Raw genomic sequence first — 25,655 nt, 5'->3', positions numbered from 1 at the left:
GTGATGAAAGTTAATTGGTTATGTATATATGTCAAATGAGAGGAAACCACAGCCATTTTGTGATACTACTTACTGTCTGAGGTACATTTGTGAGGAATTTTTGGTGGTGAATTTCTGGTGTTTGATTTACACAGTACTAACACTTCTGCTACTTTTAAAAAGGTGAGTTGTTAATTTGTAAGGGGAACTATGTTGTACACTTGAAGATAATTTGAAAAATGTTTTCTGTTATTTATTTGCAGTCCTTCTGTTATACTAAATACTTGATAAAGTTAGTTTTATATTATGTATTACTAAAAACGATAAATGAAAGTGATTATTTTTTTCTGCAATTTACAGCAAGCAATTTCAAAATAAAATGGCTCACAATGAAGAGACCGTGGCAATTTCTTTTGAATTGTCCAACACATTGATTGAAATTGAGAGCACCAATAATGAAATATTGTCACAAGGAGGACATGACTTGTATGATTCCATTAGATTGATTGAAATGGACAGCACCAAGAATGAAATATTGTAACAAGGAGATGACTTGAATGATTCCACTACATTGATTGAAATTGAGAGCACCAATAATGAGATATTGTCACAAGGAGGAGATGACTTGTATGATTCCATTAGATTGATTGAAATGGACAGCACCAATAATGAAATATTGTCACAAGGAGGAGATGACTTGAATGATTCCACTACATTGATTGAAATTGAGAGCACCAATAATGAAATATTGTCACGAGGAGATGACTTGAATGATTTCACTACATTGATTGAAATTGACAGCACCAATAATGAAATATTGTCACAAGGAGGAGATGACTTGAATGATTTTTTTGATCAATCTCTTGATGGCGAATTTATCGAGTGTTTGGAGACCATAGAGTTACAAGAATCATCATTGGAGACTTTTAATGAGGACATTGCTGATGAGGACATGTTACTAGTTCTTTCAAATTTAGAAAATTCTGAAGAATAAATTTATATTTAGAAATCAAAAATTGTTTGAGACATTATTCATTTTTATTTTTAATTTATGAGGTTGTAGCGAAGTGATTGTAGTATAAAATGAGACTTATAGTATAGAGTGCAACATTTTTATGTTACATGGTAAGTTTACTCATATTTACTTCCCTTCTGCCACTATATTATCTCCAATGTGTATTTGACATCTCTTCTTCATCTCCGGCCTCCTTTCTCTCACTGTGTGTCTCCGATGCATCTTATCGCTGCTATTTTGTGTAATTACAGAAGAGAGTAAAATAAAATAGTTCGGAACGTGAAAAGGGGGCAAAGTAGAGTACTCCTCACCCCCTAGGCCTTTTTAGGCGGTCCCAAAAGGATCAGTTTCTGCTTTCCTGAGAGATTATGGTATGAGTTCCATATACCACAATAACTTGCATTACAACATGCAAGATATCTATCTCCTATTAGCAACTTTTGGAGATATTCGCGCTAAGCGCGAATATCTCCAAAAAGTAACACCTGCCCTGAGCAGTTCTTAGCCATGTTATCCAATGGGAGGTGGATAACATGGCTAAGAGCATTAGCTCGGTAATGCATGAATATCGCTGAGTTTTTAGCGATATTCATGCATTGCGGCCGTTTATTATCGCATTTGCGATAAACCTTGATAATAGCAAGGTTTATCTTCGATAATTTCTGACGATGCTTAGTGGTAAAAAATTGGTTGGTAAGCATCGTTAGCGATAAATATCGCTTAACTTTGGTAATATGCCCCAACGTCTGTAAACGTTCGATTCGAAGGAAATGAGGAAGTGTTGAAAAACATTGTCTGCGCCATCTTGCCTTTTTTGAAATGCCACACTTTTGTCGTGCACGGCAGCCATTTTAGATGCCTTGACCAGACCCACTCTCTGCACGCTGTCGATTCGTAGCATGGCTCCTCACCCACGCAAGCATCTTCCCTAGGCACTGGTCACCACCGCTCTCTGTCTTATGCATGGGCAATAAACCTCCCCCCATCTGCGCTGCTCTTCCCTGAGAATCACACTCTGTGCCCGCCCGACACCTCCCTTTCGCCCTATTCACTACCGCACCCTCTGACACTCCTCTTTCTCTGTGTCCGATTGTCCAGGCTATCAGCTAGCCCTGCAGATGTAGTTTATGGCCCCAGCTGTAAAGAATCAACCCTCTTCAAAGGAGTTATAGTAGATCAAGGCCCACACCCGATGAGATCCGTCACACCACACGTGTTCCTACTATCTGAAAACCATCCTGTATTGTGATTGGGGAGGGGACCGAGCCTGAAGCGGAAGATTCCAGGAATGACTCTTTGTACATCAAAGTTTTTACAATTATGTGTCACATTAAAAATATATAGCACTCCAACAAAGTAGTAGGAATATAAAACTTTAATAACATATAAATATATACAAGAAAACAAAAACAGTAAAAACATTTAAACAACGAAGAGACCGTGGCAATTTCTTTTGAATTATCCAATAGATTTATTGAAATTGACAGCACCAATAATGAAATATTCTTGTCAGTAGCGGTCTGTTGTGCGAATAGTTCCAAGGCAGCAGAACGCGCTGAAATCTAGATGGCACGAAAGTGATGTCTAGTAAGTTGCCGCCCAGCAAAAAACGGCGTGGGGCGCCGCGGGGGTGAGTGAGTCCAGTAGGCACCACAGCTATTCTTACCGGCATTGCAGAATTACTGCTGGGGACAATGCCTGTGCTGTAGCAGGGTCACAGCAGAAACAAAAAGGATTCTGTTGAAGATGTTGTTGGTTTTCAATTTGAAAACAGTTCTGGTGTCAACTGCTATGCTAATGTAGTGGTTAATGTTTTGTTTTCTCTAGAAAATGTAAAAGAGGGGGAGGCAGTCCAAAGTTCCGTTAAAAGGGCAAAGGAAAGGATCGGTGGTTTGAACTATCAGTCAAAAAGGGGAGGGGGTGCAATAATTTTTCCTACCGGGTCACACTGTGCTTTCACCGGAAGTGAGGTCTGCAGGATTCTAGTAATTCAAAGTGAGGCTGGCGCCAGCATGGGAGCGCCGACGTCCCGCGGATACAGTTTCGTCACTCCACGGGCGATCATGGCAGTCATTCCCCATCGGGGGTCGGAGACTCCCGCGGCTCCTCTAGAATCTTCAAGGTCGTGGAGGACTACGGTGGTGGAGTCAACCAGTGACCGGGCCATTTCTTTATGCTGGGCCCGCTCTTGCCAGGTCGACCGCCATTTTGAGAGTTCGGCAGCTACCGGCGATCGCGGGGTCACATGAGCGGACGGGCTCCACCCTGCCGGGCGAGACGTTGCAGCATGGCCACAGTGGAAGAACCCTTTTCCGGGCGCCTGGAGCGCTGAGGGTGCAGCTGGGAAGCCTCCACCTGGGGAGGCGGGAGAGGCCTGTTCGCACCGTCTCTCCCTCCCAGTGCACCCCACGGCGTCTCGCTTGAGATTTGTTATGGCCGGACCAGGCGATGAGGACGAGGGGGGGGGGGGGTCGGAGGCATGTGCAAGACATCCCCCCCCAGTGTTGTCGCAGCCATTGTAAAAGAAAGAAGTGTCCCGTCCGTCTTCGGGCCGGGCTTCCGGTGGATGTCGGCCGGACGCCCCTGGCTCTGGCCCCATGAACGGGTTTCTTGGTTTATCGGCTGCAGCCGGATCCCGTCGGCCTCGGCCCCCCGACCGTTGGTGGTCGGACCGGAAGAGCATGTGGCGGGACTACCTGCAACTCTCAAGAGCCACCGCGGCCGGACTGGGAGAGAGAGGGGAGGGTCGAGGAGACATTCCCCCCCCCTGCAACTGTTCAGCGTTGTAAAGGCAATCCCCTGGCCGGGTCCCGCTGGCCTCGGCCTCTCCTCCGGCTACACCCTACGTTAGGATCTCCTGGCCGAGGCGTGGCAGCAGGATCTGCCTTATATGGGCTGCTCCCGGCTGGGCGTAGCCGGAACCCTGCCCCACCTTGGAAGTTTCCAGAGTGGGGGTGGATGTTCTACTGACTTGCATTTTCCCTAGTCTATCGATTTTTTTGGCGTGGCAGGCGGTGGGACAGCGAGGGGTGATTTGGTTTCTCTTACTGTTTTTCTGGTCTCTCACCACTGGCATATTTTAACGTTTTCTTGTTTCTAGGACATTAATAGGTTTTATCATTACGTTATGTTATCGTTTCTTTGTTCGTTGTTTAATAAAAGTTCATGTTCATCAGTGGCCTACTGATTTTCGTTTTCCTATTTTTTTCTTTCCAGGTTGTTTCATGGTAAAGTTTCTGTTAACAGGATACAGTGATCACTTCGTTATTATTGCATATGTCCTTTTCACTAGGGGTGCTCTCTGGTCGGGCCAGATGACGTATCTCTAGTAAATGGTCCGGGTGAAAAAGGTGCATCAATCAGTGGGGAGTAGATAGGCATGACAGATTACAACGGGGGAGAACGGTCCGCATTACGTACCCTTTCACTACTTGCAAAGATTTTCCTACGTTTATTTGCAAACAGGGAATACCTCCAAAAAGAACTAATTCCCAAACAGTCAATGTTCGGACAATCAATCAATCAATGAGGAATGAAATAGGTACGACGTGTTAAAGGCTTGCGTTACCTACCCTTCACTATCTGCAAAGGGAGAGAGAATATTCCTATTCTTCCTCGTTTGCAGGTAGAGAAGATCCTTAAGAGAATTAACTTCGAACAATTCAATGCTCGATTGAAACAATCAACAAGGGGTACTGTGAACACAAATGAACGCCGCTTATATACATACGCATTGCTATTTTCAACAGGTTGTTCCTAATGTTTCTATTTTAGCGAGGTCAAAAAGAGATCCCATTAGTGGCCTACTGATTTTGCTTGATTCCTTTTGTTTTTTTACACGATTTTTCGCTATCTGCAAAGACTAAACAGAGTATTGCGAGTCTGTGCTTGTTTGTAAATAGAGAATGAACCAAAGAGAACAATCAATCAAATGGAGAGAGAAGCAGGCACGACGGATTACAAAGGGGGCAAAGGGCTGCGTTAACTACCCTTCACTAGCTGCAAAGAGAGAGTACTCCTAATAGAAATGAGGGGTGGGGGGCAGCATTCAAAGCAGATCAGTGTGCATAAACACGAAAATGTTTTTACTTACCACGTACTTGACATTCGACAGCTTATGATATTTGCTATTAAAAAACCATTGAAATTCACTGAAAAAACCATAGGTTATAGACCATATATAGTTAGGAATTAGCATTTACAAAACCTTGAAAATTCACTGAAAAAACCATAGGTTATAGACCATATATAGTTAGGAATTAGCATTTACAAAACCTTGAAAATTCACTGAAAAAACCATAGGTTATAGACCATATATAGTTAGGAATTAGCATTTAAAAAACCTTATTTTACTCACACAAAACCATTGAAATTCCATATATAGTTAGTTGCACTAACTATATATCGCGCACCCGCAATCCACTGCTGATGATGTCACATATTACATCATTCATGACATGGTCAGTGACATCACTGATGACATCACTGATGACATCTCAAATGACATCACTGATGACATCACCGATGACATCTCATTTGACATCAATGACCACATCACTGATGATATCATTCATGTGACAATACAATGCATCTCCTCACACTTTAATATAACCTCTGTTACACCCAGTGTTAAATACAGAGTATAATTTTTGAAACCATTGACACACCAATACTAGTTACTACATACGCACTCAGTGATTCCTATGTTTACACACACATTCACTCATTTACCCATACAATCATTCATACATACAATCACTCATCTTTACAACACTATCATATGCACTCATACACCTATACAGACTCTCACACTCTGTCACTCATCCATGGAGTTACTCACACACCTAGTCAGTCCTGTAAAGAATCAATCACACTTCAATTTTCTAATCTATACAGTTAAACATAGAGCACCTTACATTTTGAAACATATACTAACACATAATTACTCTCTTATACAATCATTGATACAAGTACACATTGATCTGCACAGAGTCACACACCTCCCAGCCAGCCACACACACACTCAGTCTCCCATACAAATACTTGGGCAATCAATCAATAACCCATATAGTTACTCATATAGCTACTGATCAACACATGCAGCAGTTTACAGAACAACAGACATAATGATGCACAAATTAAGACAGTTTAGTCACTAACCCATGCACTCAGTGAGACACATTTAATCACTCACTCATACAGTCAGTCACGCACCTACTAAATCCTTCATCCAGACACTTCTACATCTACTCATTCTTCAATATGTAAAACATATTTAAACTTTACAGAAACACACAGTCACTGGATGATGTCATCAGTGATGTCATTTGAGATGTCATCAGTGATGTCATCAGTGATGTCACTGACCATGTCATGAATGATGTAATATGTGACATCATCAGCAGTGGATTGCGGGTGCGCGATATATAGTTAGTGCAACTAACTATATATGGAATTTCAATGGTTTTGTGTGAGTAAAATAAGGTTTTTTAAATGCTAATTCCTAACTATATATGGTCTATAACCTATGGTTTTTTCAGTGAATTTTCAAGGTTTTGTAAATGCTAATTCCTAACTATATATGGTCTATAACCTATGGTTTTTTCAGTGAATTTTCAAGGTTTTGTAAATGCTAATTCCTAACTATATATGGTCTATAACCTATGGTTTTTTCAGTGAATATATATATATATATATATATATATATATATATATATATATATATATATATATATATATATATATATATATATATATATATATATATATTCAAAAAACCTTCCTCAAAGAAAAAGGCAGAGGCCCAGTATGGGGACAGTAGAAGTCTCTTTAATGCAGGTACAGCAAAATCAGCGGGCGTATGCATTTCGGCCGTGTGGCCTCATCAGCGCCCAGAGTGTGACGGGGGGTGAGTAGAAATGCTGCTGCAGGTTAACGCCCCAATTAAAGTGCTAGTAAACTCCACCTACTGGTAGTTCAGGCGTGGTAGAGTACACTCCAAGTCCCAGCATGCAATGTTTCTGCAGGGACCACCGCAGGGATGCGGAACCAGGTGAACCCACAAGCCGCTCTCACCACTGTCCCGAGCTGCCATCCACATCTGCGAGGCCTCCGGTGTCCCCAAAACTGCACAACCACCAACTGTCAGTATGTAATCCACGGGGGCGAGTACAGCAGTGTGTCCCGCCCAAAGCGAAGTTCAGTGACTTCGACACCGCTTTCATTCATCCAGTCATGGTGGGCTCAGTCGTTCCGATGTGTCGGAGAAAGGTAGGTTTTGCCGAGGCAGAACAGCGCCAGCTTTAGACCTCGCCCTAAGTATGCAGGGACCTCTGAGGCACGTCGCAGGCTGAACGTGCAAAATATATTCAAAAAACCTTCCTCAAAGAAAAAGGCAGAGGCCCAGTATGGGGACAGTAGAAGTCTCTTTAATGCAGGTACAGCAAAATCAGCGGGCGTATGCATTTCGGCCGTGTGGCCTCATCAGCGCCCAGAGTGTGACGGGGGGTGAGTAGAAATGCTGCTGCAGGTTTACGCCCCAATTAAAGTGCTAGTAAACTCCACCTACTGGTAGTTCAGGCGTGGTAGAGTACACTCCAAGTCCCAGCATGCAATGTTTCTGCATATATATATATATGAAGCTCGTGGGGAGTGTCCAAAAATTGAATCGCACACAGAGAAGCTTTCCCCAATGCTTATTTATTGGTAAAACATTACCGCTTGCCAGTCAATCAGCAACCGACTGCAGCCCTGACGCGTTTCGAATAATCTTTTTCAAAGGGTGGTTGCAGTCCAAAAGAGCATGTGCGGAAACACCTTCCAATTAATGCCATATCATGTGTCCTGATTGGACAACTCTGGATGAGAGAACACGTTGCATGCTGGTCGGTGAAGTACGATTCTAATCCCCAGATAGATGCGCTTTAAATTCAGTGCAAGTTCAAGGATCTCCATGAGCCCTGGAAAGCGCCGCTTTATTAATCCGTACTCTGTGCCTCACCTCACAGTCGAAGCTCCTGCATATCAGAGGCTCCACATCAAAAGAGATGGTCACGAAAAAAAAAAAAAAAAAATATATATATATATATATATATATATATATATATATATATATATATATATATATATATATATATATAAATATACACACACACCATATTCTTTAAGGAGGAAACATTCCTTTGAATGCAATTATTAAGGCATGTCTTTCCATGCTCAAGATCCTGATAGTAGGTTTCGAAAACCTATCTCTGAAACCATAACAGCGTAGGAAAATAGCTTGCTACTCTTCTCTTCAAGCCTGAAGGTAAGCAGCTGAGGTAACACTTTGGTTTTCTTTAATATCTCCTCTTACTTTAATGTCTATTTTGAGTTTCTTCCTGCTAAGAAAGATCATCAGTATGTAAGAACTAATATTTCTCTTCAAGATGTAAATATTTAGCAATCCTTTTTGAATGCTTGGTATTTCTCACTATGGTTATAAAAGCAGAAAATGCAGCAGTCATGGATCATCGGGTAGGCACTCAGGGGAAGCCAATTCAAGGTGTCTCCAAAAATCGTGCAGAGAAAATAAATGGGTTTAAGTCAAAGGAAACAGAAGACCCCCAACATGCATCTGGTTCAAAGGTTACATTGGTATCATGTATGAAATCATGGACCTTCTATGGTCCGTGCCAGAATAACCAGAGCCTGCCATGACAGGAGCATTTGTGGTGTTAACTCTGGTTTCCCTGTCCTTAACAGACAATTAAAGCTATGGGCAAAGTGGGCTCTGGCCCAGGGCCTCAGGCTTTCAGGGGACCCCATACAGCTAGCTCTGTTCTGCAGAGAGTCTTGCCCTGATGACCTTCAATAATTCAAAAACTGATTCTTTTAAATGCAGTTTTCCTTTAACATATTTTTAATGTAGGAAACGTATGAGAGTCTATTACACACATTTTGCATAGAATGTTTCATGAAAAATCCAAGAAAAATTGTTTCTTTTACAACACAATATGTCCTCACAGATGAGAAATGGGAGGACGTCACAGAGATTATTTGCAGTAATATTAGAGAGCTGCTGCTGTGAATCAGTATTGAAAACACACATCACGATCCCTGAAGTAGCTAAATTCCACACGCACTACACTCTCGCATCAAGGACGAGTGCTTTATGCCGGATCGTACCTATTATTCTCACATCACATGCATAGTTTAACTTAGCATTGCTCCACTGTAACTTTATTTCTTTGGTACAGACTTAATTTAAAAGATGGAAGCACAGCATTTATAAAAACTAAATAAATACTCCTGCATTGAGAAGTCATTGAGGGGAAGACCGAGAATGCATAGCTTTAGAAACTAAGGTGATGTGGCTTTTTCACAATGACCTGCAGACACACTGTCAAGGCTTGACTTCCAGCTGAGCAGCCCTGCCAAGTATCACGCATCAGGCGTTAGACTAAGGCATTTCAGTGTGGTGGTCCACATCACCGCACTAAAATGCATTGTCACACATTTATAGCACCTCAGCTGTCTGCAGGAACGCTGCTATTCAGCACCTCCAGTGACTGCCAAAGCTCTTAGCTTGGGGGATGGCTCAACTCGTGGCGGTAGGCTTTAGGGCTGGCTTTGCTCACAGCTGGCTACAATGTTTCACCCGATACCGAACATTTACTGAGGTCACCTCCTGAGTTTTAATTTGCCCAATCACCATAGGCGATGTGGTCGGGCGCGGCTGGACTGCACAGTTTCCGTTCTTTGGCAGCCTGCGCACTTTGGGCCTGCCGCTTCAACTCGTCACACGCAGCCCGGCCGGCGAAATGATTCGTCCGTGGTGATGCATCAACATGACTGCTCAGCTGCTGCCTGCAGTCCAGTGCAGCCAGTTCTGCCAATGTCACGAGATTTGGAGTGGAGTATCTGATCTGGTCTGTGGCTGCGCTGCCCGGGACTGTACTAGGGCAAACGTCGCAGAGCTGGCCCGTACCTTCAATGAGCGTGCTCGCAGCTGACACAGTAAGTGAAGTGTCAAGCTGCTATTTGTTCTTGTCTTCCTAATTTAATTTACTTTTAGGAGTGCTTCCGTTACAGACAGCAGCTCTGCATGCAGTCATTCTGTCTACACAGACTTGAATTCAGCCATGCACATCAAGTCAGGGCAGTAGCAGAACATAAAGAGAATACTCGACTAATGCGTGTTAAAATTAGAGCAATACTCTACTATCAGTGCTAGAAGGTTAAAGGGTCGAGTCCGTCTTGATTGAATCGAACTTCCGATTTAAAGGTCACACATGCATGTCTGTAAACAGACTGTAGGCCACCTCAATGCTTATAACGCACAACAAGACGAGGTCGCCTCTGTGAGGGAGTACCTTAAAGCCTAACAGTTCCAATATCCTGCTGTGCAGCGTTGGCTCACTAGTACATCTTAAGCAGTTCAACAGAGCAAATTCGACCCAAAAATATTGCAGGGCTGAAGGCTGCTTTGTGACAAGGTAAGGGGGAGCAGCACCTCCTTACCTCCACGGGCCGGCCCAGTTGGCGTTGCAGCAAAGACAGCACCATTGTGACCACTTTTTACCATGGCCGACACTCCCAGGACTGTGTCCTCTTCGGAGACTCCCTTCTCTTCCACCCCTACAAAATCCTTCTCTCCCTCGCATGGGTCTTGGGTGGCCTTATACAGCTGTTGGAAGGGGGTTAGAACTACCGTCAGTAACCCACCAGCCCCATATTTCCTGCTGACCATGAAGGTTTGCAGCAGCATGCTCGCGGATCTCCACCGATAGCCCCCAAATCCTGCAAAGGCCATGGGTCTATGGTCTATCTAAGCAAGCGTAAGCACAAAATGTGTGCACTAAAGCAGGGCCCAATAGGAAGACTCCAGTCATCAAAATCTGGCACTCACCGGCCAGATCAGTGACAACATCCATCGAGAGTGGGATAGTGGTGGAAAAAGAGAGGGGCATACAAGGGTGGACACTGCCTCCCCTCTGGGCTGGGAACCAGCCCTGGGCATGTATAAACTAATATCCAATGCTCAATCACTGCCTGGGTACACTGCACAGAAATTTGCGTGTTTTGATTAACAAAGACAAATTACCTATCGGTACCTCACACCCTCATATCAGGGCCCATACGGAATTGCAACGACATCACATTGCAATCAGCATCTTGAACTATGGCCAGGGATAGGTGAGGTTTGGACACTAAGGGCCATATGTATCAAGACTTTTGCGAACCGTAAACAGCCTTTTTGCATGTTTTGGGATGTATGAAATATTCGCAAAATAAGGAATCGCAAATGTTTTGCCATTCCTTATTTTGCAATAGCATTTAAGGAATCGCAATTTTGCGATTTCTTAAATGCTATGTATGTAGCATTTTTGGGTAGAGAATTTTGGTTAAGAATTCGCAAATTACCACCAACTTGTAGTTGATGGTAACTTGCGAATTCTTCGAAAAATGCACATTTTGGCATTTTTGAAGGTGGCATGTGATGCACACACATGCCCATAGGGCATGTATGTGTGCCATATGCACACACATGTACATTTCAGGGGTGCAGCAGGGTGTCTTTGAGACACCCCTGCACCCTTGAAATAATTCTCAAATTGCGATTAGCAAATTGCGAATTCGCAATCTGAGAATTATTTCGCAATCCTTCCTATGGGCCTCCTGGCCCATAGGAATGCATTGGAAATTATTCCTTAATTGCGAATTCGCAAAATGCGAATTCCCAAATAAGGAAGATTAAGGAATCGCTAAAAATTAGCGATTTTCTTCATACATACCATTTTGCGATTCCTAAATAGCGATTCCTTAAAAATCGCTATTTAGGAATCCCAAAAGAGTTTGTTGATACATATGGCCCTAGGTCCAGTATTCATCATTCTGAGTATGCTCCACAAATTACCTATGTTTTAGAAGTACTGAAGCATTAATGATAAGTGACGCAAAGGCGTTCATTAACCCTTGGTCAGCCATTCTCCCAGGTGAGGGTTCAAGCCAGCCTGCCCATAGCTGACAAGGTTTCAGGTTGCTTTGTGTGACATTTTCATAATGTCATTGTAATTATGAGTTAGCCCGCAGTTCTTTGCACAAGTTTAAAATATACTTATAGTTTCTCGTTGCTCAAATGGGTCTAATTACTGACATTTCTATGTTTCCCTCATTGCTTGATTTTTTATTCCCAAGAAAGTGTCACTCATGCTCATTGACATGTCACTAATAATTCTATTGAAATTATGAAAATGTCACACAAAGCGATCTGAAACCTTGGCAGCTATGGCTGAATAGTTTTTGACTGCTGTTTTTGCGTTTAATCCTTTACTGAATCATGTTCGTAAAGTGATCAACAGCTCCATCCCCACATTAAAAAACACGTACCTAACTTAGTTGCCGGCAGGCGTCTGTCGCTTCCATAGAAGCAGGCAGAGACTGCTGGTGCTGTCGCATGTGCAGTTTGCATTGTACTCATAACCCACCCTGCCCCACCCACCCTGCATGATGGCGCACAGTTTGCGCACCAAATGTTAACGTGCTGGCGTGCAGCTGCGTGATCCCAATTCTGTCTCTGAGGTTGAGGGCCTGTTTTAATAATGGTCTGCCGCCCGTGCACAGAGCCAGCCTTTGCAGTGCATGGACGGCAGGCCATTATAATTATTTAAATGCTCCTCTAACTCAGAGACTGTGTCCAGCCGATGCGTGCGGTGACACTGTGCGTTCATATTTTGAGCCAGTCTGCAATGCGCTGAGGGGGGCCCCTGGACCTTGGGGGCCCCACACTTCGGGGGCTGCGGGGGGCTTTGTTACGCCCCTGCCGGTAACCAGTTACCAGCCCCATCGGAATTATGAGATCCGCTGGAACACTGTCGATCTGTTTATTCTTACCCGGATATTTTATCTGATGAAAACAGCTGAAATCTCCTAGTGAAAGTGCAGGGTAAAATCAGAAATTACTGGGGAAATCAGACACAGAATTACAGACTTTTTTTATTATCATGGGACCCGCTTCATGGGCCACCGTGCACATAACTTACATAGGCATGGGCGCCACACTTTATATTTTAGCACGGCACCCGCTTTCATTATTATTTTTGAATTAAAGTGCACGGGCGCCGCGCTTTATGTTTCGCACGGCGCATGCTTTAATATTTACAATACAGGCGCTGCGCTTTATGTTTGAGCATTGCACCTGCTTTTCTGTTTAAGAAAGCAATAGCTATAAGTCTGGCTAATGCAAGACCTATTGCATTGCAAATGCTTGTTTTCTTGTCTTTGCTACAGTTGGCATTTGCAAAAAATATTACTGTTTTTGTTGCACAATGGTATGACACCTTGCTGTGTTATGTGGCATTATGCTATGAAGTGAGGTGTTTCTATAGGGCTTCTACTATCAAAGGACCATTTTCACAAATCATTCTTAAATTGTCACTTCTGTGTTGCCAGCCAACCCTTGCGGAGCAGGTCCTGAGGCCTGGGAGTATTATAACGGGAGCTGCTATTTGTTCTTGAATGTAAAATCCACCTGGATGAACGGAAAGTTGAAGTGTGAATCCAAGAGTGCGATCCTGGCTATCATCACAAGTGAGGGAGAACAGGTAAAGGGAACTACTGGATGTTCTGCATGCCTTTAACAGTACTAGTAACCTTTGGAAGCATCTACCTATCATCAGTGACTGCAACGCTGCCTAGGAGAATTATAAACCATTACTTTTCTTATCAGCCAGCCCCCAAAATTCTCTTTGAGCCATTTTGTTGGGTGCCTCTTTAATTGCATTGTATGGCAGCCCTAGAAGATTGACTGCTATAAAAGTAGTCTTTGTCACACTGTTCCCACTAATCAGTAGGATCTGCGCGTTTATGGACAACGTAAACTTTGGGTGAGGTGCCTAGACTGATTCCATGCCCCCCGTAGTATATGTTGGCCTAGAGACCAGTCAGGTCACAGTGTCATCATAAGCCCCCCTAACCAAAACAGAAAGTGAATGGTTTCTGGCAACCACTGAACATGTCAACCCAGACCCCTCAGGGATCGTGGTTACAGATCTAGAACCTTTTCACTTAGTCACTTGTGCACTCTTGTTCTCAGAGAAGTTTACAGCGAATACCACAGAATAGCATAACACCATAGATATTGCCCCATTCATGGATGCCTTCACCTGCCTCTATCTGATCCCAATACAGCTGCACTGGGTCTTTCTAACACCTTAGCCAACGCTATAGACACCCTAGCTCCGGCCAAGTGTCATTACTCAGCGCGAAGGAGTCCTTCTCAGCCCTGGTTCTCTGACCGTCTAAGACTTCTACGCCAGAAGTGCAGACAACAGGAGAGATCTTGGCATGCACACCCTGACCCTCGGGGAAAAGCCCTACACAAATCTCTACTGAGAGATTATAAGAAGGCTATTGTTGAGGAAAAAAGAAGCCATTTTACCAATCTTACCACCTCCCTAAAATCATCACGAGATCTGTTTAAAATAATTGACTCTCTATCGGCTCCTAGAGTTGCCGATCCCATTATCGAAACACAGGAGCTCTGCGATAATATCGCAGGCTTCTTCCACTCCAAAATTGCCGATATTTATAACTCTCTTGAGATTTGCAGTCAGGAGTTGGATGCTAATCTAGTACTTTCTCTCCCCATGATCTCTCCTCCCCACATTGAGACCACCGAAGCTTATTCCAAACCGGGTCTCACCGGCTTCCCTCTCTTGACCTTAGAAGATCTTAACCATCTTCCTGATGCCACCAAGTCATCCTCGCCGCTAGACCCCTACCCCTTAAGAATCTTAAAGAGCTGTAGAAGAGTTGTCCTCCCTCCGTTACTAGAGGTTTTGAACATGGCCATCAGTGAGGGGATTTTCCCCTCCTCCTGGAAGACGGCTGTCGTCAAACCATTGCTCAAAAAGCCCTCTCGACCCGCGAGTGTTAAAAAACTTTCGTGCCATCTCCCTACTTCCGGCCCCAGCCAAGATTCTTGAGGCCCATATCAATCGTAATCTTTCTGCTTTTATTGAGAGTTCAAATCTACTGGATATCTCTCAACACGGGTTCCGAGCTGTACACAGCACGGAGTCTGCCCTTATGGTTGTGATCAATAATATCCGCCTGGAGGTCGACAAGGGACATTCTACTCTGCTTGTGTTGTTAGATCTCACAGCAGCTTTTGACACCCTGTCCCCATCACTTCTGATCTCCAGGCTCAAGGATATTGGGGTAGAGGGCACCGCTCTCAGTCTACTCTCCTCCTTTCTACATCTTAGGGAGCAGAGAGTTAAGCTGGGCAATTTCCTCTCCGCCTCTCAAGAATTGCAATGTGGGGTACCACAGGGCTCTTCATTGAGCCCTCTGTTATTTAATCTCTACGTTACCCCACATGCTAAGGTGGTGAGATCTTCCGGCCTTGAAGTATTATCGTACGCCGACGATACACAGATCCTGGTCTCTATCACCCAGTCGGCAAGCGACTCAGCTCCTAAGTTTAGAGCATGTATGGAGGCAGTCTCCAAATGGATGGTGCGAAATTTCTTAAAATTAAATGGGGACAAAACAGAGATCATGGTCTTTGGTGGTAGCCGGGACCTATGGTCAAAGGACTGGTGGCCTTCCTCCCTGGGGGAATGTCCTCTTCCCTCCGTCTCCACCAGGAACCTTGGAGTTCTAATTGATCCCGCTCTGTCATTCGACGCTCAGGTAAATAGAACGGTGACCACCTGTTGTGCCATCATAAGAACGTTGAGGAAGATTGCTCCCTATCTATCCCATGCAGCCCAAAAACAAGCAACAGTGGCTTTGGTCTCATCGAGGTTAGATTACTGCAACGCCCTTTATAGTGGCATTAACAAGAGTTCCATTCACCGTCTTCAGATGGTGCAGAACGCTGCGGCCCGGATGGTCTTGAACCTTCCCAGACTAGCCTCGGCAACTTTGGCCAGAAGGGATCTTCACTGGCTTCCGATCCCCTCTAGGATTTCCTTTAACCACTTCAGCGCTAATGACAAGGGTAACTCGTCATGGACTTTCCATTGATTTCAATGGAAAGTCAATGGAAGATCATCAGGTGCCTTAGCAGCCAAGTGGTTAAACTTCTGTGTCTGGCTCATGGTGCTGTTCACGGCTCAGGCTCAGAGGGTATTAGGTCCCTTCTGTGTGTTTATACTCCCAGAAGAACCCTTCGCTCGTCATCTAAGAATTTGCTCTCGGTCCCCAGAGTTGTGAAAGCAAAATAGAGCCTTTTCCACCTTAGCTCCAAAACTGTGGAACTCTCTCCCTCCCGAACTCTCCAGTCAGGCCTCCCTGTCGATCTTTAGGAAATCTCTAAAGACCTGGCTTTTCTCTCAGGGTTACTAGAGGCCTTGCCTTCGGTGGTCATAATGGTCTTCACTTGGTAGTTTGGACTTTCTGTTTGCCTGTTATCGCGCCTTGATGCCCTTAGGGGCTAAGTTTGCGCGTTATAAAACGCTTTTCATTCATTCATATAGCAAATTCGTCCGCAAGGAGGTCCCTTGGTGCTATCGCCATGTATGATTACTGACAGATATACAGTCATTAGACACAGTGTTGGCTATCCTCACTGTTGCTTCAGAGGCATTCACTGAAATCTCACGCCTTCTTCCACCTTCTCCACAGAGCTTCCTCGCAGGCAAAACTAGGGACCAGCGCTATTGGATTGGTCTCACCGACATGGATAAGGAACAAGAGTGGCAATGGATAGATGGAACAGACTACAAATCCTCTATAAAGTAAGTGCCCAACATGCTTGGAGATGTTTATTATACTGCCACTTGAGGGAGTAATGCCATTGACAGATTCCTCTAATTAAAAACTTTAGGGTTGCAGTTAAATTCACCCATAGGCACAGAAATAGGTAAAAAGAGAGAGCATAACAGAAAAAACGATCACAATGTGTAAAATGATTGTTTTGATGAAAAACACGTTAAAATACTTTAAATATTGAAATTATAAGCCCACAGGCAAAGGATTGTGTAAAAAGGGAGAGCATAACAAAGACAGCTAAAATCTGTAAAATGATTGTTTTGGTATAAGCCACATTAAAATAAATAAAATATTGAAATTATGTGATGGTTGAGTTCTCACCAAAATAAATACATGGATTATTTTGTTAGGCTTCTTAACATAAATTCTACTAGCTGTGGTAATACTTGGGCCAGAATAATAGAGGATTCTGCATACGTATGTTCAATAGGCCATTTAACCCTACATTATCTCTTCCTTCTCCCCCACTAGGGGCTATCATTGATAATCTAATAAAGCACCACACCTGGGGCCATATTATGGATTGTCTTTGTTTGCGACCGCGCACCTTTTATAAGGTGCGCTGGGTGCAAACAATGACAATGCGCCCTATTACCATGTTTGTGCTATCGCCAGGGCAGCCGCAAACTCGCACTGCCTCCAGGGCAGCGTATTCATGCAAAAAAACACAGATCAGCTGCTCCATGTTTTCACTAGGCAGGCGGTAACCTGTTGCACTTTTAAAGGGAATTAGAGATCCCCTTGCAGTGACTGCACCTGCCTGCAATAGGATGTCTGGGGGGTCCATAGGAACCCCTTTCTTCAAATCCAGAGGGCTGCTTTCAGGGGGCGCACTCACAGTGTGCCACCTAGAAAGTGCCGCACTGTGAGTGTGCCCCCTAAGAGCTTCTATGCCTCTGCGCCCATATCTGAAATATGGCTCCGGCGCAGAGGCAAGGAAGTCCCTCATTTGCATAGGGTACACGCCTATGCAAATGAGGGAATGCCCCCTGAAGGTAGAACTGGTGCTTTAAGTGCACCAGCGCTATCATATTACTGAAGGAGACAGTGTCTGCTCCCCCTGCTGTAATGCCAAAGTGCCCCGGGACAGGCAAAGCGGGTGCAATCGCCTGTCCCCCCCCCCAGGGTGCTTATTTTATTACAGCCCGAGAAGGGAAATGAAATTGCAGGCTGCTCATCATAGCATGGAGAGTTCAGATGCTTCGCCCTAAGAGTATATCGTTTTATTCATGTCCCCTTTTTCTTCAAACATTTGTCAAACTGCAAAAAATTTAAAACTAATGTATGTTTTATCACTCCCATACAGTGGGCCTGATTCACAGAATGAATTTAAGACTCAATCCTAAACTTACTACTATTTTGGTATTCACAGAGGGCCCGATTCACAGAATAAACTAAAGACTCAATCCTAAACTTACCACTAGTTTGTCTTAAGACAGACTTAAGTTAGGATTTTGTCTTGTCTGTCTTAAGACAAACTTAAGACAACATCCTAACTTCTGTGAATACCAAAAGTAGTAAGTTCATTCTCTGAATGCCAAAAGTAGTAAATGCATTCTGTGAATACCAAAATAGTAGTAAGTTTAGGATTGAGTCTTAAGTTCATTCTGTGAATCGGGCCCAGAAAACCTGACAAAGGCTCCAAGACCATTTTTGTCCAATAAAAGCTACATCATTTTTGTGAAGCAAAGGTGGTACAGTATCTGAGATTTTTCCTAGGATGATTTAACGGTCCGGTAATTGTTGCCCTTTAGTCTATGGAACTAAGAGAATGAAGTTAAGGCTAATTAACATCTGGCCGAATAATATTTTAAGTCTATTTAACCCAGCAAATCCCTTGTAAAGTAGCCCAGGTTATTCAGTCTGGCTGCACTTTACTGTCTTAAAGTGTATTGAGAAAAGCTATTTATTTAACCGGAAGGGTCACATTAACTTTACTAGCTCACACCTCAGAAATGCTTATTTAGTGACAGGTTATCTGTTAAAACCTGCTTTTTCTAAGTCAATGACATATTTCGGCTAGAGAAGGCTCTTGGAAATGTCTTACAGACATATCCTTTGCAACACTTCCATCTTTCTGTATTGACCAACAGTTATTTAGGGGATGGGGTCATTTCTGGGTGTTTACTTGGGATACATTTTCTGAGAGCTTCTTGCATAAATAAATCTCTGTTCTTCGAAGGGGACAAAGTAGCAGAGAATATCACACAATTACAGCACAAATACACCACTCACTTTAGATAATATGCCGCATAATGGTCAAAGAGAGAGCAATGCTGAAGTGTTTCAGCGTGGTCGATTCCTTGATAAAAACTGAGGGCCTCATTTACGAAACGTGTATCATTGCTGTGGTAAAACAGCGAAGCAACACTTTTCAGTGTGCCCTCCTTGCGAAACCATGGATGCGCCGTATTTACTGTACGGCGGTCCATGGCGCAAGGATTTACTGATACGTCAGTCTTCCTGACGTCTCTGTAGGTGCAAAATTGGCGCATTGCTAAAGTGTGTCTAAAAACAGACACAACTCCAGTAATGTGTCTTTTCACATGTGGCAAGCCCTATGTGAAAAGCCCTGCATCACTCCTTACACCTGCTTCAAGCAGGCATAAGGATTAGATGTAGTGGCGCCCTAGAAGTGGGGCAGTGAAATCTCATAGATTTCACTGTGTCACTTCTACGTGGCTTTCCTGCACTGGAACACCCACCCTGAATACATTATACCTGACGCAGGCATAATGTAGATCAGGTTAAACAAAGTGACACATCTGTCTAGATGCGTCATTTTGTAAATATGGCACAGTGTGGCACATTTGTTGCGCTGTCGCCGCATCACAAAAAGTGACGCAAAAGCTGCATAAGGGCCTCATAAATTAGGCCCTTAATCTAGTGTTGCCAGGTAACAAAATTAAAAGCCAAGTAGATCCCAAAATATGATACTTTTTACACGATTGCAGGAAGTATATTTGCATAGCTACTTATTTACTAGATTTTACAGTATATTCAAATCAGCGCATCCAGCGCATTGGATGAGGGAGGGTGAGTTTGTATTTTCTTTGTTCTTTCAGCAGAGATACACAGTTGATCTCACTGGCTATATTCAAGGTCACTTAAATTATGTGGCAGGAGAGACACAAATCATGTGGCAGGGTTGAGTAAATTAGTCTACACGAAAGTCAAATTATATGGCAAAATGTGGCACATTTTGTAATAGTGTTACTTTACATTATTTCATAATTGTTAAATTTGGTAAAACTGTCTGGGTATTGGTTGCACCACAGTTTAACACCCAAATATAATAATAATAAGGTGACCAGTCCAGCTTTGCAAAGGACATTCTTCTGCGCAGCAAAACGTGTAGCAGCATTTTTTGTATCTTTTGAACCGTTTGCCCTACAAACATTTTTTTAGGGTTAAAATCTGTAGATAATGCGGCAAATGTGGCAAATCTATAATTATGTAAAAACTGCCGTGGTCACTCTATTACCTAATTCCAGTATCCCTGGCTATATTCTAAATTGGGTTAACTCTTTTATTACCAAAAGTTACCATCAAAAGTAATCGTGTTATGTGTTCTTACCCCCGACTTGATGCCACTAGGACTCAGGGGAGTGGTAAAGTATTGGTAAATCATGAGTGATGTAACCAAAGCAAAACTAACAATTATCCACAGCATTTCTAGGCTGATGGAAACATCAAATACATTCTAAAACTCTAGAAAAGGCATCTGTGTTCTGACCGTAAGACGAAAAGATATAAGCAATAAATAATGTTGACCAACGTTTTAAAAAATGGCACCGAACTTTCCAGCCCTTTGTTTGTCAGGCCATTAATCGAAGTGAAAGCTCCCAATAAAAGGCAATCGATCCTTTTTCACCAAGAGTTTACTGTAACTCTATCAAAGATAACATCAGTGTTTGTAGCTGACATCAACCTTAAACGGACTGTTCTAAGACAGGGTTCTCCAAAATGAGTCCTGGGGGCCGGATCTATGACAGATTTTTAAGATAACTACATATTTCTCAATGGGGATTTGCTACAATTTTGGCATGAATTCAGGACTGACTTGGAGATCCCTTGTCTAAACCTATGTATTAGACACAAAATAAATCACCTCACACAAACACTACTTCCTTAAAAATGAAAGCTGTAAAGAATGGTGGGTCATCCCAGAGTAAAGATAACTCAGTGGATGAGCTGACTGCTACATAGATAGATGTCCAAACCATAAGGTCATCTTTGAATCTCACGATTGGCTCAGCTTTTCATCAACGGCTGATAAAAGGTACGCCTTTGAGTAGGGTAGAAGCATAATCTGACTTTTAAGATGGAAGCAATACAGTTTCCCAATAAGGCGCTATGTGAAATAAACATCAATAATGCATTATTTGAAAAATGCTGAAATTCTGAGCTTAATCTGTCTCCACTGTTGAAGGCAAGTCATGTTGGTGGTTTTTATTTCTAGGTTTTGGAAACCCAACGAGCCAAATGACAGTAACAGAAATGAAGACTGCGCCCATCTCTTGGAGGGTGGAGAATGGAATGACGTGCGCTGTACTGACAAGTGTTTCCCTATTTGTGAGAAGAAAGTGGGCACCTAGCGAGCAGGACTGCCCTCTTTGAAACAGTCACATGTGCCCTTATGTGGGGTGTTTCTTACCCCATCAGCATCATAAGACGAAACTTCTCTTCTCCTTTCAACCTGCAGATTTTTTGATACATTTCAATACTAACCCAACTTTGTAACTCTCCATTCTGAATCGTAATACAAAGTAACTGTGCAGTAATGGGCTCTAAATTGTCACACATCTAATAATGCTGTATTTGACTATATGGTCAGTAGTCGTTGAATAGAATGTGTAATTTAGTAGCCGTCTGTGGCATATCTTGATAATTCCTGGCTTGTGAAGACTATCCATGGCATATACATTAAAACCATAGTATATGATTACAAAGATAATTTAAAATGGCTCTTCCTGGCACAAGAATGTTGTCCATAGCATGCCGGCCACACCCAGGAAATTACAGTGATACCAGACATACTAATGCATGGGCATTTGAGGATGAGCATGGGCATAGTCAGGCTCTTGTGGTATATAATGGTGTTACTTGGGCATATGGAGCAGTATGGATATATGAAGCTACATGTGGCCTGGAAAGCTGAATCTGATGCTGGAGATCTCATGGCGGGCAGTGAAATATGAGAGTGCCTAAAGGAAATGAGAAACTCATGTTCATAGACAATCATGTATTTGTAAAGATAAATAGGCTCCTATTTGTGGCCAAAACAATTTAATTTCAGAAAATGACAAGCGAATGCCTGAGTACAAAGTATTTCTATTTTCTAAAATGTTAAAGTTGGTAATTGGGCGAGAAAATTGTGCGTTTTTAGAAAACAAGAACCCGATGAGGAGGTGCAAAATTAGTTTTTTCGCAAAACATGAAAATATGATTTTTTTTGACAAGGTATGTGGAATAGGCAATAATGTCATTGTAATATTTGGGGAAAAATAATAATGTCCTGATTATTAAAGCTCATATAATAATGTCAGAAAAAACATAAGATGATGAAATTGTAGTGAATTGTTTTACAAATGAAAAGCTGGTACTTTGGGGAGAGATTAAAAGCATTTTCGGAACCGAATGGGTAATGTATGGGGAAAAAATTAGTTTATTCAAAATATGAAAAAATGTGTTTCTCTGCCCGCACTTAATTGGAAAAAATGGGGAAAAACATAAGGCTGGTATTTTGATAAACTTCCCACAAGGTCAACAAACTTGCTAAACAATTGATTGTACAAATTGGTGACGAGATAGTGTAAAAAAAACTCTCAGTATTGCCACTGCTTGAAGACTGGTTCAGCAGCAATTCCAGTTCCCTTTCATTGGGAGCGTTACTTGGAGGAACCTGGGTTATAATCTCCCCCCCCCCAGGGATTTCATTTGGGTACCCCTGGTCCTTATTTCTCTTGTAACCTCTTGCCTCAGGCCATGAAGACAATGAGAAGAACAGCAACTAAGGGGCTCATGACGATGGCAGAAGGACTTGAGTCCCTCCGCCATTGTCACAGGAATTGGGACCGCCTGCCTATGTGGCAACGGTCCCACCCATGTAATCTCAATGCGAACCCCACAGTGGCGGTCTCATTGGGCATCTTTGCCATTTCGGTGGGTGCTGCAGGCTGCAGCACCCGCAGCAATGGTAAAAATGCAGGGTTTGCATTTCCCTGCACTACGTGGCAGGCACCATGCGGTAGGGAAGTGCCCCTGCTAAAGGGGGGCCCGCAACGGGCCCCCAAAGTCAATCTCCGCCAGCTTTTGAAGGGCGGGTGAATCGTCATTCAAGGCTTGCGGAGATGAAGCATCCTAATATGACGGACGGTGCCTGTTAGGCAACGCCACCATTCTAGGTATGCTTAGCGGGTCCGCCAGGCAATCTGAACGATTGCCTGTGGCGGACCGGAATTCCCGTCCCCCAGCAAACCGCCTGCCATTATCATTTTAGCAGGAAGTAAATGGCCGCAATTTGGTGGTGAATCTGCCACCGGCAGCTGCCGGTGGCAGATTCACCACGATCGCAATGAGCCCCTAAGTCAGCTCCCACCTGGGTTCACCTGGAGACTAATGGCTTCACTTGCGCCCACTGGAATATACTATGGAGAAAGTAAAAGCATGTATAAAGAATAGCAGACCAGACAGTGCCCCAGGGCCGAATGGACTTCCAGCAGCACTTTATAAACAGGATGCTGATGCCTGGTGCAACTCTTTTCAAAGCTTATTTGCATTCTTTCTTACAACCCAACCCATCCCAACATCGTGGCATGGCTCAATACTGCAACCAATTTACAAAAAAGGCCCTACTGCTGGCTGAAGTAACTATCAGCTAATAGCATTGCAAGATGAAAAATTCAAATATTTTGCCAACCTCTTGTTGAAGGATTTGACAACTTGGGCCTGAAGCCAAAATTTGATACTGTTCAACAAAACAGGTTTCTACAGAACTGCAAGTACCACTGACAATCTGGTTGCTTTATAAATGTCAATACAACAACAGATACACAGACACCTGGGTACACGTCAAGCTGGGCACACGTTTACACTTACGGCGCCTCAGGCAAGGCGGCATCCTCACTCCATTGCTTGACACAGTCAATTCCCACCCTCCCAGAATTGGTTCTCAGCCCTTTACTTCATTACAGTATGCTGACAACGTTGTGCTTTTTAAATCTAACAGGGTTAGCCTCCAGATGCTAGTAAATGTTAAACTGTTACAGCAAATCAAATGACAGTAAGTCTTGAGAAAATAAAAATAGTAGTTCTCGTGAGGAATGTGTTGTTTTATTATCCCCAGTGGTGTGTGTAGAACAGTGGGGGGATGTAATATAGATTGTGGAATGAAAGGCTGAAAGTTGTTGGAAGGCAATTGCTCCTGGACTTGGGAGTTGGAGTACGTACATTTGTACATGAGTAATAAAGTACCCTTTTACTCCCATTACAAGATCACTAAATAGAAATATCTAGGAGTAAATGAATGAATTAATAAATGAAAGGGTTTGTACAGCGTGATAATTGCTGTGAGGAGAGTCATGGTGCTGCAAAGACCAAGAATATCAAACACAGCAACTCTAAATTTAGGAGGTAGGGAACAACCAGGTTTTAATTCATTTTCTGAAATGCCAATAATTTTGTGTATGGCACCAAGATGCAGGGAGATTGTTCCATGCTTTAGTGTCCAAAAAGGAAAAGGAGCACCATTCTCTCCTGGAACACCTGAACCAAGATGAGATGAGCCTCCAAAGAACGTAATGTTCCAACAGGATTATGGTTTTAAGAATGAGGGGGGCATTTACAACATCTGAATTCGCTCAAACCAATGACCTCCTCTCTATGCTTTGCCTTCCAAGTTTTGGGAGCAACACAATTACCCCGGCTCTAATGCCTATTCTCAAAGTGACAGAATCAATTCCCATTGTTGCATATGGTACAGAGGTGTATCTTGATAATTTTTGACCCATTCCCAACATCACCCCTTGTACAAAATGTAGAGACTTCTGCTGAAACGACCTAAAAAAATCATCACAAACCCAGATCAGACTAGAACTTGGCCTGATGGATCAACATGCGGTCCAGAAAATAGCATTCTTAAATTACGCTCATAAACTGAGACATGCTCACAAATCCACCCTGAAACATCATAACTGAGAAGAAATGAAACTAGGAGCTGTCAGCACAAAGAATCAATGGTTGATTTACTTCTTCACTGTCTTAATCTCATTGGGAGTAGACACTTGGGACCTAATTACGAGATTGGCGGTCTGAGGACCGCCAGACCTGTGTGGGTCCGGTAGTAGAGGTCAAGCTACCTCAGCACCGGCGGTCCAACCACCCAATTACAACTTTGGCAGTCAGACCTCCATTGCACCACCACACCCGCTAGGGAACCGGCAATCACCAGGGGTGGAGCGGCAGTCAGGGGCTCAGCAATATGATGGTGGTGCCGTTGCGGCACATCAATGCATCTTACGAGGTTCAGGAGATCTTCATGGAGGTCTTTACTCCCTGAAAAGGCTGGCGGTCCTGAAACAAAGGGGGCCCTGTTGCCCATCTGCATGGGGATGCATGTAGGGGGACACAACATGTGCCTCCCTGTGTGCATGCATGCCAGTTCCTGCACAACATGGACTTTACATGCTGTGCAGGAACTGTTTTTGCCATTTCTATTGCGGTGCCCATTTTCAGAGTCACTGCTGTGAGACTGCCAAAAAAAGTCCGTCACACACAAGGAAACTTATAAATCTGGCTGGCAGTGAGGGAGCAGGCCGCCAGCAAAGTTGTCCGCTCCTGCACCGCCAAACTCGCAATCAGGCAACAAACTTGCAAAGTGAACCACTATAGTCACAGA

General features: G+C 43.4%; 1 protein-coding gene across 1 annotated transcript in view; it reads left to right on the top strand.

The window, feature by feature from the left end:
- The window catches only part of LOC144822966 (hepatic lectin-like), a 106,295-nt gene extending 84,174 nt beyond the window's left edge, over window positions 1-22,121 (top strand). The window contains exons 6-8 of the mRNA XM_078681054.1: window positions 13,427-13,578; window positions 16,610-16,722; window positions 21,219-22,121. Of these exons, the coding sequence (XP_078537180.1) occupies window positions 13,427-13,578; window positions 16,610-16,722; window positions 21,219-21,354 (401 nt within the window). The 3' untranslated portion in view covers window positions 21,355-22,121. The remainder of the gene's footprint in view (window positions 1-13,426; window positions 13,579-16,609; window positions 16,723-21,218) is intronic.
- Window positions 22,122-25,655: the final 3,534 nt, after the last annotated feature.

The sequence above is a fragment of the Lissotriton helveticus genome, chromosome 1_1 (assembly GCF_964261635.1).
Source record: "Lissotriton helveticus chromosome 1_1, aLisHel1.1, whole genome shotgun sequence".
Lineage (NCBI taxonomy): Eukaryota > Metazoa > Chordata > Amphibia > Caudata > Salamandridae > Lissotriton > Lissotriton helveticus.
This window is presented reverse-complemented; position numbering and strand designations above follow the sequence as displayed.